Source organism: Triturus cristatus, chromosome 11 (assembly GCF_964204655.1).
Source record: "Triturus cristatus chromosome 11, aTriCri1.1, whole genome shotgun sequence".
Taxonomy (NCBI): Eukaryota; Metazoa; Chordata; class Amphibia; order Caudata; family Salamandridae; genus Triturus; species Triturus cristatus.
The window spans coordinates 186,306,560-186,322,025 of NC_140594.1; the positions used below are offsets into that span (position 1 = coordinate 186,306,560).

At 46.7% G+C, this 15,466-nt stretch overlaps 1 protein-coding gene across 2 annotated transcripts in view; it reads right to left on the reverse strand.

The window, feature by feature from the left end:
* The window catches only part of HECTD4 (HECT domain E3 ubiquitin protein ligase 4), a 2,430,065-nt gene that overhangs the window by 652,711 nt on the left and 1,761,888 nt on the right, over positions 1-15,466 (reverse strand). For both annotated transcript variants that reach the window (XM_085634374.1, XM_085634373.1), the window contains exon 63: positions 6,718-8,021. In XM_085634374.1, coding sequence (XP_085490500.1) covers positions 6,718-8,021 — 1,304 coding nt within the window. The remainder of the gene's footprint in view (positions 1-6,717; positions 8,022-15,466) is intronic.

The window sequence follows — 15,466 nt, forward strand, 5'->3', positions numbered from 1 at the left end:
GCAGCCCAACCAGAGGTTCCTTTTTACCCAGAGAGTAAGAGGCCTTAATGCTCAAGACAACACATCGGGAGATAGTTTGCTTGTACACAGCCCAGCTTTTTTTGGCGCTCACATAGTCAACAAACAGCTGGTCATCCACCTGGAACTGTTGTGTGTGGTTGAGATAGAACGAGAGCGCACGTTTTGGGTCCAGACGGTGGAGCCTCTCCTCTTCTCTTGAAGGCTGCGGAGGCGGAAAGAAAGTGGGCAGAGTTACAGTTTGCCCGCGATGAAAGGCAGAGACTACTTTAGGTAGAAAGGAGGGACGTGGTCGAAGCACAACCTTGTCTGGATGAACCGCCAGGAAAGGAGGTTTGCAGGAAAGAGCCTGAAGCTCACTCACCCGTCGAGCAGAGGTGATGGCCACCAGGAAGACAGATTTCAAAGTCAATAACCGCAAAGGACAGTCATGAAGAGGCTCAAATGGAGCGCGCATCAGATATGTGAGAACCAGGTTCAAATCACATTGAGGCATCACAAAAGGAACAGGAGTGATAAGGTGAGTAATGCATTTAAGAAATCGATTGACAACCGGGGACTTGAAAAGAGAGGGCTGATCAGGCAACATAAGAAAGGCTGAAAGAGCAGAAAGGTAGCCCTTGATAGTGCCCAAAGCAGAGCCCTGCTGGGCCAAAGAAAAGAGGAACAATAGGACCTCAGAAAGAGGGGCAGCCAGAGGATACACAAATTTTGCTGTGCACCATGCCACAAATTTCTTCCACCGACAGGCGTATACCGTTTTAGTGGAGGGAAGCCTGGCTGCCAGAATCGCATTACAGACTTCGAGAGACAAGTCAAATGGAATCAGCTGTCACTGCTCAATCTCCACGCAAGGAGGTGGAGGCTGGACAGGTTCGGGTGGAGGACCGTCTCCTGTTGCTGCGACAGGAGATCCTCCCGTAGAGGCAGTCGGATCGGGGGATCCTCGCTCATACTGAGTAGCTCGGAATACCAAACTCTTCAAGCCCAGTCCGGTGCCACAAGAATGACTTGGGCCCGGTCGCACCTGATCTTCTTCAGCACTCTGGGCAGAAGTGGTTTAGGAGGAAAGGCGTACAACTGACCACAACGCCACTCGCGACGAAAAGCGTCGCCTAGCGAGTGCCGCCTTGGAAATTCCAACACGCAGAACTGCTGACATTGCGCGTTCTCTTCGGTGACGAATAGATCTAACCAAGGTTCTCCCCACTGCTGAAAGAGACCTTGCAGCACCTCCAAGTGAAGACGCCATTCGTATTCCAACATGCACCTTCGGCTGAGTTCTTCTGTTTGACCACAAAATGCCTTGACATTCCAACCACGTTCAGAGACTTAGAGCCTCCTGACATAGGGTCCACGACCCCACCCCACCCTGTTTGTTACAGTACCACATGGCGGTGGTGTTATCTGTGAACATCTGCACTACTCTCTCCTTGACAGAGGGAAGGAATGCTTTGAGAGCAAGTAGGATCACCCTGAGCTCCAAAAGTTGATATGGAGCTTGGACTCCCGCCGGAGACCAGAGGCCTCTGATCTCCGCCTCTCCCATGCGGCTGCCCCATCCCAGGAGGGACAAGTCCGTCACTATGGTGTGCTCTGGTTGGGGAAGGGAGAGGGATCTGCCGCTGACCCAACGCTGGTCCGTGAGCCACCACTGCAAGTCCTGTGCAGTGCCCTCCGAGATCTGGACGTAGTCGGACAGGTTCGCCCGATGCTGCGTCCACTGGAACTTCAGGTCCCACTGCAGAGCCCGCATATGCCACCTGGCATGATCGATCAGCAGGAGGCCATGAGGCCCAGCAGCCTCAGGGTCTTCCTGACCGAAACCCAGGACCAGGGCCCAAAGATCGCAATCATAGCCCGAATGTCCCGGACTCGCTGTTCGGGAGGATAAACCCGAAACTGCGCCGTATCCAGAACTGCTCCGATGAAGAGGAGCTTCTGAGATGGAATCAGGTGCAACTTTGGCACGTTGATGGAAAACCCCAGTAAATGCAGGAGGTCGCCGTAGTCTGGAGGTGGGAGACGACTGCATGGGCCGAGCCCGCCTTTAACAGCCAGTCGTCGAGATGAGGGAAGACTGAAACCCCTGATCTGCGCAGATGAGCTGCGACCACCGCCATCATTTTCGTAAACACCCGAGGGGCACTGGTGAGGCCGAAGGGGAGCACGGTAAACTGAAAGTGCTTGTGGCCCACCGTGAACCGTAGGTAACTCCGGTGGGCTGGCAGGATGGGGATATGAAAATGAGCATCCTGCAAGTCCAAAGCTACTAGCCAGTCTTGCGGGTCTAGTGCAGACAAGACCTGAGCAAGCGTCGGCATCTTGAACTTCTCCTTCCGGAGGAAGCAATTGATGTTCCGGCGGTCTAAGATAGGGCGCAGACCTTTGTCCTTCTTCGGAGCCAAGAAGTAATGTGAGTAACAACCACGACCTACTTCTGGCGTCCGAACGCGCTCGCTGGCCCCATTGGCCAAGAGGGCCATAACTTCCTGCTGGAGAAGTGCCAAGTGTTCCCCCGACATGCGGTGGTACTGAGGTGGCATGGCTGGAGGGGTAGTTTCCAATGGGAGGGAGAAGCCCCTGCGGACTATTCGCAGAACACACCTGTCCGAGGTTATGGAGCGCCAGTGGGGAAGGTGATGGCGAATCCTGCCACCCACTGGCGTCAGGTGGGTCTGAAACACCGGACTAGGAAGGTTTAGAGGTGGCGGCGGCAGGGAAGGTGGTGGACTGACCCGTCCGCTGTCCTCGGGATACACCGCGGCGGGCCACACGTCCACGGCTGCGCTGAGACTGTGGCTGCGCAGCCTAGCGGGTCTGAAAAGAACGCGCCTTGCGCCCCAACCTTGACATCGAAAGGACTAAAAAGCAGACCCCGAGGGAGTACGCGTGGTGGCGAGACCCAAGGACTGGGGCGTAGCCTTAAGGCATCTACCATCAAAGGGCATGTCCAACAGGGTGTTGTGGACATCCCCAGAGAATGCAGTAGTTCGGAGCCAAGCATAACGACTGAGCGCCACAGTTGTGGAAGGTGCCCTACTGAGAGAATCGGCCGTGTCAAGTCCACAACGAATAGTACATTTTGTAGCATCTCTCCCTTCGGTAATGGCTTGGGAGAGAACCGCCCGTGCTTCCACAGGGCACTGAGGCAGCACCTGTGCCACCGTGTCCCACACAGAATAGGAATAGCGGCCTAGCAGGCACGCAGTATTCACCGCCCGCAACCCAGAGCTGGCAGATGTGAAAATCTTTTTCCCAAATTGCTCCAGTTTCCTAGATTCCTTGTCCGGAGGAGCAGAAGGGAACGCACTCGGCGAGGCAGAAGCCTGGTCAACCAGACTCTTAGGCGTCGTGTGTTGTGTGAGAAAGCTGGGATCGCCAGGCGGCGGGCGATGGCGGCGCACCACACCCTTGTCTACCGGAACTCCTGGTTTGATCCAGGTGCCCAACAGGATATCAGTAAGCACTTCATTGAAGGGCAGTAACGGCTCCGCAGAGCAGGACTGCGGCTGCAGGACCTCAATCAGGGGATTGGGCCTGATAGGTACAGAAGGGAGCTCGAGGTTAAGAGCCTCAGCTGCCCTACGCAACACCACCGAAAAAGTCCCAACCTCCTCCGTGGCCATGGAAGAAGGGGACAGAGTACCAGGGTGTGGAGAGAAATCCAGATCCACTGGACCCTCCACATCACCTTCCCATTCAGGCTCATCCTCGCATTGAGCAGCAAGAGGGTCCTCCGACCCCTCCCAGTACTCCCCTTCGTCCACCGGTTGCTGAAGAGGCCGGTAAGGATGAGGTGCCCTGGGAAATGGGATAAACTCCCCTCCAAGAAATGGAATGGGAGGGTAAGATATCAGTCCTGGTTCGGCGCCATCCGGCATCAGCGGCGGTGCCGTGGCTGGATCCAGGGCCGACGGCGCCGCAGGGTATGGTGCCGGCATAGCCGAGGCCAGAGGCGGCGAACCGGAGGCAAACCTTCCGACGGATCCGGGGGCCCGAAGGCGCTCCGGAGGACCCGCCGGGGCAAACAAATGGCACAAGGCCGACATGAAGGCCTGAACCTCGCCCGAAGTCGCGTGCGGGGCTGGAAAGGGTGGGTAGGCCGCAGGCAACAACGGAGGCTCCAACGGAGCTGCGGGGGAGTTACCGCCCGCCCCCTCAACCGCGTCCCCTGAGGGGTAGAGGAAGAGCGACGTCGCTTCCTTGACTTTTTATGGCGCCTAGACTTACCTGTTCCCGATTCCGACGAGCGATGCTGATGGCTCCGCGACCGGTCCCTTGACCTCCCACGGGATCGGGACCTCGATTGGTGTGGAACCGACTGCCGGACCTCCAACAACTTTCGGGAACGCTCCCGCAAAGCTTTCGGCGCCATGGCCTGACAATCGGGGCACGCCTCGGGATCATGGGCGTGCCCCAAGCAGAAGAGACACACATCGTGAGGGTTCGACACCGACATGTTTCGACGGCAGGCCCTACAGGACTTAAACCTGGGCATCCCTATTGCACCAGGAGTCAAACACACGACAAAACAAGTAGTCAGAGTCCAAGTTAAAACTTTTAACTAGGGGTACCGCTCTCTCTCGGATCTGCGCTGCTGCGCGGAAAAAGAAAGAACTGACGTCAGCGCACGTGGGCACGTCTTAGCATCATCTCGGCGGCTACGACGCCAGCGACGTATGCGGAGCCGTTTGACGAAGCCTACCGACGCGCAGGGGTACTGCTGACGAAAACTTTCCGGCTCCAGTCTGACGCCTAGGGATATTCTAAGGTAAGGAATCTATCACTAACTTGTCTCTTTCAGATCTCCGCTATAGCTGCTAGACGACCGTGAGGACAAGAGAAAATCAAAAACATGGTCAACATATGATGGCACAAGGGATAAGATGGTAAAAAATATTACTTTTAATTGTTGTTAGGTCGAAAACAGTCAGACTCAAATACAAGGATTCCTATTGATATAAAAGGTGTTAAAAAACACAATGGGGGGATGGTGTCGAAAATGGATAGATAGTAGACGACGTGCTGCAGCAATAATCTGAATGAGGGTGAGCAGTGCCACCTAACTTCAAGATTTCTATACTCACAATCAGTTTGAAAGTGGAATAAAAAGAGATGTAGAAGGTGTTTTCCTTACAGTGAACATGCAAGCCACAAAAATATATTGTACATAACTAGGAGACGATGGCAGTCTTTTCCTAAGGAGAAATATGATCAAACCTTTTCAAATCATGGATATTAATATAGGTTTATAACACTTTGCTATATGACCCAGTACTGCTGTTCTGCTCAAAATCTAGAAGGAGACAAAGGTACTCTGAATATCTTGGCCAAAGATATTGAACAGGAAATGCACAAAAATAATCAATCCAGGGAATAAATGGAAAAACATGTTTCAGGTGAATTATCTCTAAAGTGTTAGTTTGCCTTATGAACATAACTTGCAAATTCAAAGCAAAGACACAAATTCTTCTGCAAGTGACAAGCAGTTAATAGCGCCTACTTTAAGGATACACAAAGTTATTAGAAACATTTCGATGTTAGTCACTTATGACAATGAAAAAAACATATTGAAGCCAGTGTTGCTTACTTGCATGCATATATTTTGAGTGTTTAACTTCTGGATTTTAAATGTGTCACCTTGCCTTAACCTCAAATTGTTGCTGCTCATATTTCCATGTGTAAAGGACTAAGGGGCAGTAACCCCCAGGAATCTGGGTAGGCTATATATTAACAAGAACATTGGTTCCTTCGGTCAATAATTCTGAAACAACTTTGTGATTCCAGGAGGACTTGGAAAGTCCACTCCTATGCACATATCAAATATCTATTGAACTTTTTTTATAATCCAGATTAAAACATGCACATCCGTTTGTGTTTCAAACCATACCACAGTCAACCATAATTTGCCTATCAACAGAAAAACTAGACTTTTATATCTTTGTTATATCTTTGTATCCACAGTAATCCAAAACACAGATTTGTAAAACAGTGCTCCAGGTGAAAAAGTGATGCAGCGCAAGTGATAAGAGAAATCATATACAGCAAAACTGAAGTGTTAATTTTACAGTCAAATGACAGTGGGGCAGAGTAAAATTCACTACATGATGCACCATCTAGTCTTTCAGAAACCAAACCACTTTAAATCGTCGATGTTTCAACACCCAATTCTAATTAATTCCAAAGGAGTCTTCCTCAGGACTAGTAATGGCAGCACCCTATATGTCCCCAAAAAAAGAGTAAAAAATAGTTAAAAATCTACAATTATGGTGCTGTGGATAGCATTCAAGTGGGGAGAGAATGAATCATGTATCAATTTATGAGGCCATACTCTGCTCTTTGCAGTTTTTGAATCGAACAGTGCTGTTTATCAAATTATGGGTGACTAAGAATCACAAATGTATTTCTAGAAGTGGAGGAAAAATACATATCCCTGTGAGAGAGGCTTTCTGAAATGTTAATTTAAATTGAATGAAAACCCATAATGCGCAGTACATGCAGACCCATTACATACACTGTTTTTTTAGTGTTACTAAGCACTTGTTAAAAGCTAGATCTACCATCAGCATGGTACTGCAGCGCCTTTAGTTAGCTTGGTGCTGCAATCCCATACTAAAGTTAACAGTGCAGCCAATTGTTCTTTTAAAACACAAACACTTGTTAGTGTATTGCTTTAAGAAAATAGGAATGAGTTACCTCTACTACTGCAAAACCTTTGATGGGCATCAACATCACGACTTGGTTGTCCAAAGAGGTGACTGTGTACAATGAACTCACATCGGTTGTAGATGCTGTTTCTACATTATCAAGAGTTTCTCCCAGACTGCCAATGCTTCCAAGACTTCCAGTACTACAAACTGAGAGGTCTAAACTGTCTTGGCTGGTAACACCATGTGATTCCAACACTCCAGGAGTAGATTGTAGCTCCTGTGCAGTAAGAAAATGATCAACAGAATTATCACTTGCAGTCTGAGATACACCATGAGAGCTACAGATGGAGGCTTGACTTGTAGACGCTGAAGCACTTGGGCTCATTGTAGGGGTCGGGCTGCTGGGGCTGCTGATTTCTAAATTATCGGTGCCGATGAACACTGGTGGCTTTTCCAGGTCGGCCTTGCACTCGCTACCTTCTGCCTTGTCCTTCGATTTCTTAGGATCTTCTTCCTGTAAAGGAATATAGATTTCATCCTTGAACACACCACCATGAGCATTACATGCTTTTCGGATGGCACTTCTGACAACAGCCTCCTCCAAGTGAGTGGGAATCCCAGAAATCACGAGCAGTCGACTATGGGCAGTCGGGCCTACCAATGATTGGCAAGCATCAGTTATGGCATCATTTGTTACGCTTAGCCCTTGAGGATCCTTGTGCGTTAGATGCCTGAGAATCATCAATAGAGTCAAGGCTCGATGAAACCACAACATATCCTCTGGTTTGCTTCCACCAATGTTAAGGAATGCCACATCTGCATTAGGGGCCTTTGATGAGGACCGTTTCCCTGAAGAGGAATTTTTTTCACGTTTCATTTTAACCTTTTTTCTTTTTGAAAGGAGGCTTGGACTCTGTGGCGTTTGTCCAGGTGAGGAGGAGGAGGAAGAAGAGGAATCACTCAGATTTGGGGCATTTGTTGATGACATTACACTGACTGCTGAACTCATGTTAATAGGAAGTGTCACCTCTGCCACAGCAAGACAACATTCCATTAAAGCATGAAAGTATGTTGAGAACCTGCCTTGCTCCATCATTCCAGCACCAGAGCCACCACACGAGTTTGCCGATGTCCAATTCTGAGTTTCTTCATCGTAAAGCTTACGCAGCTCAGTCTGTAGACACATAAACAAAGCTAAACAGGGGTTGAGTTGCAGAGCAATAGATGATGACAACCCTGATGGGTTCTTTTTCTGCTCTAAACAATGGACTTTCCGAAGAAGTTCTGCCAATATGTAAAAGAGTAGCTCTTTTACACAGGCTGCTAGATCAGTGGTCCACAATAAATTACCTGTGAAGAAAAGTAGGATATGGTATAAATCAGGGCATTCACTTATATTCTTAAAATACACTTTCAATAAAATAATGACTATGTTATTTTCTAAAAATATTTTATTCATTTTCAGTAGAACAAAAACTAGGCAGCTCTTGTACACTCATTATAGGTTGGATGGAATCCAGAAATTTCAAATCAGTTAAAGCTTACTGACCATGCATAGTGAGAAAACATAACCATGTATTCTTGTTGCCTTACATATTAATGCTTCCTTGCTCCTGTATATTACAATGTGCACTGATGTATTTCATAATCAAATTTGAATACTGTTTTATATTAACCTGAAGTGTTCTTCAGCCTTACCAAGCATGCTAATTTTCAGTATTCCTGAAGCCTCTAAGTCATTTTATTTGAGGTAAAATATCTGCATGTTTCCTGCATCTCGTAGTAAAGCATACCTCACTTTTAAAGTTGACAAAAGTGTGCTTTTAGAAAAATAATGAATTCAGTAGTATGTTTATGTATCTTTATATTCGATTCAGTGTCTTCTCACATTCTCTCCATTAGAAGTTCCTGCCTCCTGCTCATTAGATAGTTTAATTGAATTAACAGTTTCTGTCATGTTTATGCTCTACAGATTTGTATTGAGAGAAAGGTGTATAAGAACCGTTCAAAATGACATGTGCCAGCTGTGCTTTTAAGTGAAGCAGTGGACCTGGTGAACTGGCAAAACAGTGTGAGCAAGTTGAACCAAAATTCTATGTAAAGTCTAACAGCACCTACAATACATTTGCTTGCTTGTTTTGCATGGGCTGTCTTGTTTTATGGTTGTCAATGTATTGTTAAAAAGGGAGTGCATAGATGCCGTTAAGGTAGGAAACAATGGGGCAAATACGTTGGTTGGTGTTGAGTCTAGTGAAAAGAAGAATGTGTAGGAGGGTAAATCCATGGTTTGGAGAAACTGGGCACTAGAAGTAGTGCGGTATTGGGGAAGACAGGTATTAGCTCCAAAACCCAAAGCCCAGACCTTTGAAGGATGGGCCTGTGTGGGAGAATATGCCCTCTGAACCAGCCACACCTGCCCCTTCGTGAGCCTCACCAAGTGTTTACTGAAGGGAAAAAAATAAGCTGAACACAAGGAGATCTTTTGGTGTGAGTGTACAATAAGTTCCTTTCCTCTTCCACCCCATCACCAGATCAGTTAGAAGAAATATAATTGAGGGAACCCTATCCCATTTTCTTACTTAGTTCCCTAGCTCCTTTCCTTGGTAACGCTGTGTAAGTTAACTGCAAAGAACAGTAATGGGATCTGAGAATCCAATCATAGTGAGCCCGAACTGAAAGTGATTCTTGCCCATGCTATGTATCACCAAAACAAGAAAGGCTCTTGTTGGTATTTACAAGAGTGGATGGGACTCCCTAACAAAGTTGGGAAGAAGTTATTTCATTACATGGTAGCTTTGATATAGAAAGATTGGCAAACTTGCTGAAGAAACTGAAGGATCCCAAATATAAAACATACATCGAGCAATGACCACTCTTCCTACAATGGCATGAGGAGGCACACAAGCCCAAGCATGAAAGGTATGAAAAATACAAAGGAGAAGCTACAATACAAAATCACCTTAGGGACAGAGTTGGGTCTTGAGCCTCAATTGTTCTGCCTGCACCATATGCATTCATCCAGATCACTGAACCACAGGAGAAGGACCAAGAGAACATGCACCTGAGAGGAGGATCTGCTAGATATGTTTCCCATGTCGGCTGTAGGGGCTGGGGGCATGGCTGCTGAGGCACTCGGAAACAGTGTAGCGCCTGCAGGGCAGTGACTGGACCACAAGGAGGAAAAGACCAAGCAAGCACTGCAATATGAGACTGACTGACAGTAAAGCAGCCAAAAGAGATGTGAAGTGTCCAGACAAAACGAAGACTCCACTATTGTGGATCGGACCAGGGCACGGGTAAGATATGCTCCAGTACGTAGGAACTCGAGATTGCAGCCCCACCTTTAACCTGGAAAGTTTAAGACAAACAGCTGAACAATTGTCTAGGAGGCATTTCCCTTCTCAACACTCAAGTGATGCTGACAATGAGGACCATTACCTTTCTGCTCGCCTTCCCTTGAGGGAATACCTTGTGACCGGAGGTAGATTATGATACACGTCCTTTGGACCCCCTCAGGTTTGATGCATATTAAGAAATAATTTTCCAACATAGGAGAGAACTCTATTTAGTTCTGAGAGGAGCTGCAGAGTGTGTTTGAAGTATACAGACTGAATTGGTTGAACGTGAATCAGCTACTGTGATTGGTGGTGCTAAGTGAAAGAGATAGGTTGGTGAATGAAATTACGGATGTGTGTCCGGTAAAAAATGACCGCACTATGATCTCAAACAGTAAACAAAATAAGGGTGACGCACCAACTAACTACTTGGATATAGTTAAGGATGTGTTTGAAGGTACTCAGGCATAGCTCATCCAATGTAGATGGCTAAGAAATCTCTAGGTGCTGCTTTGTACAAGGATTGTTACCAAATGTTAGAAGCCAGATGACCATCTGCATCAGATGAAAGGCAAAGAAACTTTATGAATTAGTGCCACTCGCCAAACACTGCAGGCCCCACAGGAAAGAAGAAAATGAGAATGTTGACTCAAAGTTGATGTAATTGAAATTGAAAATCATAAAGAGTACGTCCAAGGGAACGGGAAGTGTACCCCAAAAATGTGGGAAGATATGAGGGAAGTGAGGGGAGGAAAGGGCACTGGGAGACTAAATGGAAGGGGTAGGAGAGGAGCTTCTGGAGTGGGAGGTTCATGTATTGCTTGCGGCCTGCTAGGTCAATGGAAACAATATGGTTTGATTACAGCATTTGCGCACACAGTCTCCCTGACTAACCTGAATGTCATCAGATAATCCATAATTTTCATTCTGAGTTCTAGAACAGCTCTAAAGGATCTGACTCTGTTATAAGTGCCGTATCTTGATTAGATCAAAAGGGCCCCTATGTACACTGTCATTAATGCTACCTGTCCTATTGACAAGGTTGCTAGTAGCTCAACTTTAAATACTTCAATATTCCCCCACTTTAACTCTCTCGGTCATATCAACAGATGCGGTCATTACAACTAACCAACAAGTTCCTGCCCATATTTCCCACCTTGTGTCCATCTCCTGAGGATCCATCAGCAATAAACATTTATTTTTGCTTACTCCAAGTTCCCTGGCTAACCTGCTAAACAGAGATATTCTCTACAAATTTAACTGTACTGTATTTTGTACTCCGGATGGAGCACTCCTAAATATAACCCGAAAGCAAGAAAACGAAGGGCTTACACTACTGTGTCAGAGCACAAATTGCCAAAATTATAAGAATAAAACTGAGACGTCTCCCGATTTTACTGAATTGATTTCACAGATACTGCCCACAAAGTGTTCACAAGTGGCAACAATGTGGGGTTCATAGCATTAATGGAACCAGTAAAGGTAAAGGTTGAGCCTCAGAGGAGGTACACAGGATACCCCATTATCCACTGAAACCGAAAGAGGAGAAAGGAATCCACCGTGCCATAATTGATTTGAATAAGCAAAGGGTTTTAGTGCGGATGGTCAGTGAATGTCATATCCAAATTCTTCTGACATGCAAGGTGGAAAAGGGCGCGTGTACACTTATGCCCTAGATCTTAAAGCGATTAAAAATGTGGTTATCCTAAGCTGTGGTCACCAATCCTGCAACCATTCTATCTTGAATTCTTGCAAAACGCCAATGGTTTACCATGGTTAATCTCTATTCCACTTTTTTCCATCCCCGTACATGAAGTGAGTCAGTATCTCTTCTTGTTCCTTCTTGTTCTCATTCCGAGGGCCTCACCTTTTGTGGACCAGTATTTCCCAAGGAGTCCCCGTCAATCATTTCTTAAGCCCTGAGGAGTGATTTGGACATGTAGGTAGTCCTCTGGGTTTCCACTTTAGTTCAAATGTTGACAATTTACTTTTGCCATTTGTTATCTTTAATCATTGTAAGGTGTCCATCTATTCTGTCACAGATTTGGCTAAGAGCATAAGACTTCAAAGGAGAAACCGTAGTTCTGCCTCCCCCGATTGTGATATCCTGGTCATGAAATTTCTGCTGGTAAGTTCCACCTGTCCTATGATTGAGTTGAAGCCATTGGTAAGTTGTCCAGTAACTTAAATGCCTTCAAGGTAATTACTTGTTTGGGGATGGCTGGATCATGGGCTATGCGAACTGCCAAAGCCCTCACAAGATTACATCAGAAAAGACGGTGGTCTAGAGAAACCAAAAATGCCTTTGTGAACATTAAACAAGTATTGACTTCTGCACCTACTATAGGGCTCCCTGACTATGCAAAACGTTTTACTTTGTATTGTGATGAACATAATGGTTTTGCGTTTGGGGTGGTAGTTAAGAGTCATGGAGATCAGAAAAAGCCCACAGCCAATTACTCGCCAAGCTGTGCCACGGAGAAGCCCATGCCGGTAGGATTCACAAGATACATGCCACAACAATACACTAGTATGTGCCTTTCTTTTCTTCCATTACCCACAACTATTACCAGTCCTGTGACATCTGTCTATCCCATAACGCTTGAAAGGGTATCAAACCACTCCATTGCCCACTCCCCTGCTTCGTTGCAGCTTGTAAGCTCAAGGGAGCCTTTTTAAACAGTGACGGGGGTAGGAGAACACTGCCGCACATCCCAGCGCTTTGATACAAGTGCAAAATCCTTTACTACACTAACCATGATGTAAATGGGTAATTGCTCTGGGATGAGAGGCAGTGTGCCCCTACCCACCCTTACTACTCGAATATTTTGTTAATTGTGTGCATGTTTTCAGGATCAGTGGAAGCGCACTCCTATGCACATGCAGATGCCATCACAGTAGCTAAGCAATTACTAAGATATTATTCCTCTCTTCCGGGTACCAAAACAGATCTTGAGTGACCCTGAAACACACTTTGTGTCAGCAGTTCTACAAACTGTCTACAAAGCTCTAGGGACAGAACAGCATTTCCACGGTGTATATCACCCAGAATCAGTAGTAAAGGTAGAAGGGAACAAAGGCTCCTTGTAGGAGACTGGCTTAGTATATGGTGCATACTTATTCAAGTGATGCACCTTGCACTAATCCAGGCAACTCTTATGGTGCTTTTAGTGACAGAAACCTTTCAAAGTGGTAGCTGTGGAGAACAGCCCTCAGGCTTATCTTGAAGGAGTGTAAAGTAGCTTGTTGTACCAACTTTAATCAATAGTGTAAGTTAAATGAAAAAGAACCACACAGTCTGTATATAAAAATAAGTCTATTTATTACACAACACACTCACTAACACACTGGTATATCTCCTATCCGGAGATATCACACAACACACAAGAATACTTTGAAATAATCGGGTAAGTAGCACAAATATACACTGGTCTTCAGGGGGAGACAAAACCATATATTAAAAAAGTGGAATGTAAACTGCAAAGGAGAACAGGACTTGGAACAGAAGACTCAGAGGAGCTGGGGACACAAGGAACCACCCCAGGTAATTACCCAGGAACCCCCAGAGGATGTGTGCAGAGTGCAAACACAGTCCCGTGTCCAGTGGACGTCAATAGAGAAGTCACGTTGCAGTTTTAAATTAGAAGGACCCTTCCTGGAGGACCCTGAAGAAACCCTTTGGAAGACAGAAGGTTGGAGAGCCACCCCACCCGTGGATGCCCCAGGAACCAGGTTACCTACACCAGGGAAGCCAGGTGCACAGGTGCTAAGTAACGTCGGAACCTGCCGTAGACGACAATGGGAGACTTCAAAGAAGATGCCTCTGAGTCTGCGAACAAAATTACACCAGCCTGGTCAGGTTCAAGTTCTTCTAGGACAGTTCCTTCAGGGCTCTGAGAATCATCCTCCTGTGAGGGCTGATCCACCACCTGAGGCAGGGGGGAAGGCCCGGCCTTGACCCTACTGCTCTTTGTCTTGGGTTGTGTCTGGTCCATTGTCCCAGGATCCAGCACTTGTTCAGTGTTACACTTTTTGGCCTGTGACCTGGTCACAGCAAGGACATGTGCATCTATCCCAAGCATTTCTGCATGGGTCCTATACTCCACCTCAGACCAAACTGAAGTTTCAAGGTCATTTCCCAACAAACACTCTACAGGAAGGTCTGAACTTACCACAACTTTCTTGAGGCCAGTTACCCCTCCCCAGGAGAAGTTAACAATTGCCACACTATGGGAAGTAGTGGCATTGCTAGCGTTGGTCACTAGGTAGTTCATACCTAGCATGATCTGTCCAGGGTCCACAAAGGCAGGCGTCACCATTGTGACACTAGCACAAGTGTCCCTGTAGGCCTGAGCCATTCTCTGGTTGATAAAAGTAGTCTGCCTGTACTTGCCCAGGTTACTGGGGCCTATAGTGAGGACAAAGCTATGTCCCCATCACAGATCAGAACAGCCTGAGTAGGTATCCTGACTAGGCCAGAATCCTCCTCAGTTCCCAGGGTTAACTCTACTACACCCTTTTGCTGGGAACCACCACTTACAGCTGAACTAGGGGGTACAGTTGCCTTAGGGGCAATGGTGGCTGGGGGCTTATCCTTTTTGGTGCACTCACTAAACCAATGTGAGTTTGACTTACAATAGTTGCACCATGGTTTCTTTTGGCCATCTTTCTTCTTATCCTTTTTGGAACCACCATCCCCCTGAGCCTTTTGGGGGCCTGGTGAAGACTTCTGGTCTTTTTGTTTCTGATCATTACCCTTCTGGTCTGCCTTTTTCTGATCACCGCCCTGGTTCTGATTTTTCTGCTTAACTCTAGTCCTGACCCACCTATCTGCCTTCTTTCCCAATTCCTGGGGAGAAGTTAGGTCAGAGTCAATCAAGTGTTGATGCAACAGCTGGTTTTGACAGTTATTAAGGATTTGTTCTCTCATGATCAAATTATACAATCCTGTATAGTCCTTAACCTTACTACCCAATAACCAGCCTTCCAGAGCCTTAGTGGCACAATCTACAAAGTCAGTCCAGTCCTGAGTCTGTGTCTTCTGGGTATCCCTGAACAACAACCTGTATTGTTCAGTGGTTAGGCCAAACCCATAAATCAGGACAGTGTAATTGTCAGCATCCTCATCACTAACTGTGAGGAGCTTGTCTCTACCTTTCTCAGAGAAGGAGAGCCACAAGATAGCTGCCCACTGACTTTGGGGTACCTGCTGTACTTTGCAAGCCCTCCTCAAAGCAGTTATCCATTTGTGGATGTCATCCCCACACTTGTAGGGAGGGACAATCTTGCTCAGGTTTCTATTATCATAGGTCCTGTCTCTATCCTTAGGGATATTGCTGCCATCAGTGGGTTCTAACCCACTTAACTTCTGCTCTCTAGCCAGAGCAAGCTTCTCCTTGGGAAGGGCAAGTTCTTCCCTCTCAATCCTCAGATTAGTTTCCCTCATTATGGCCTCATGCT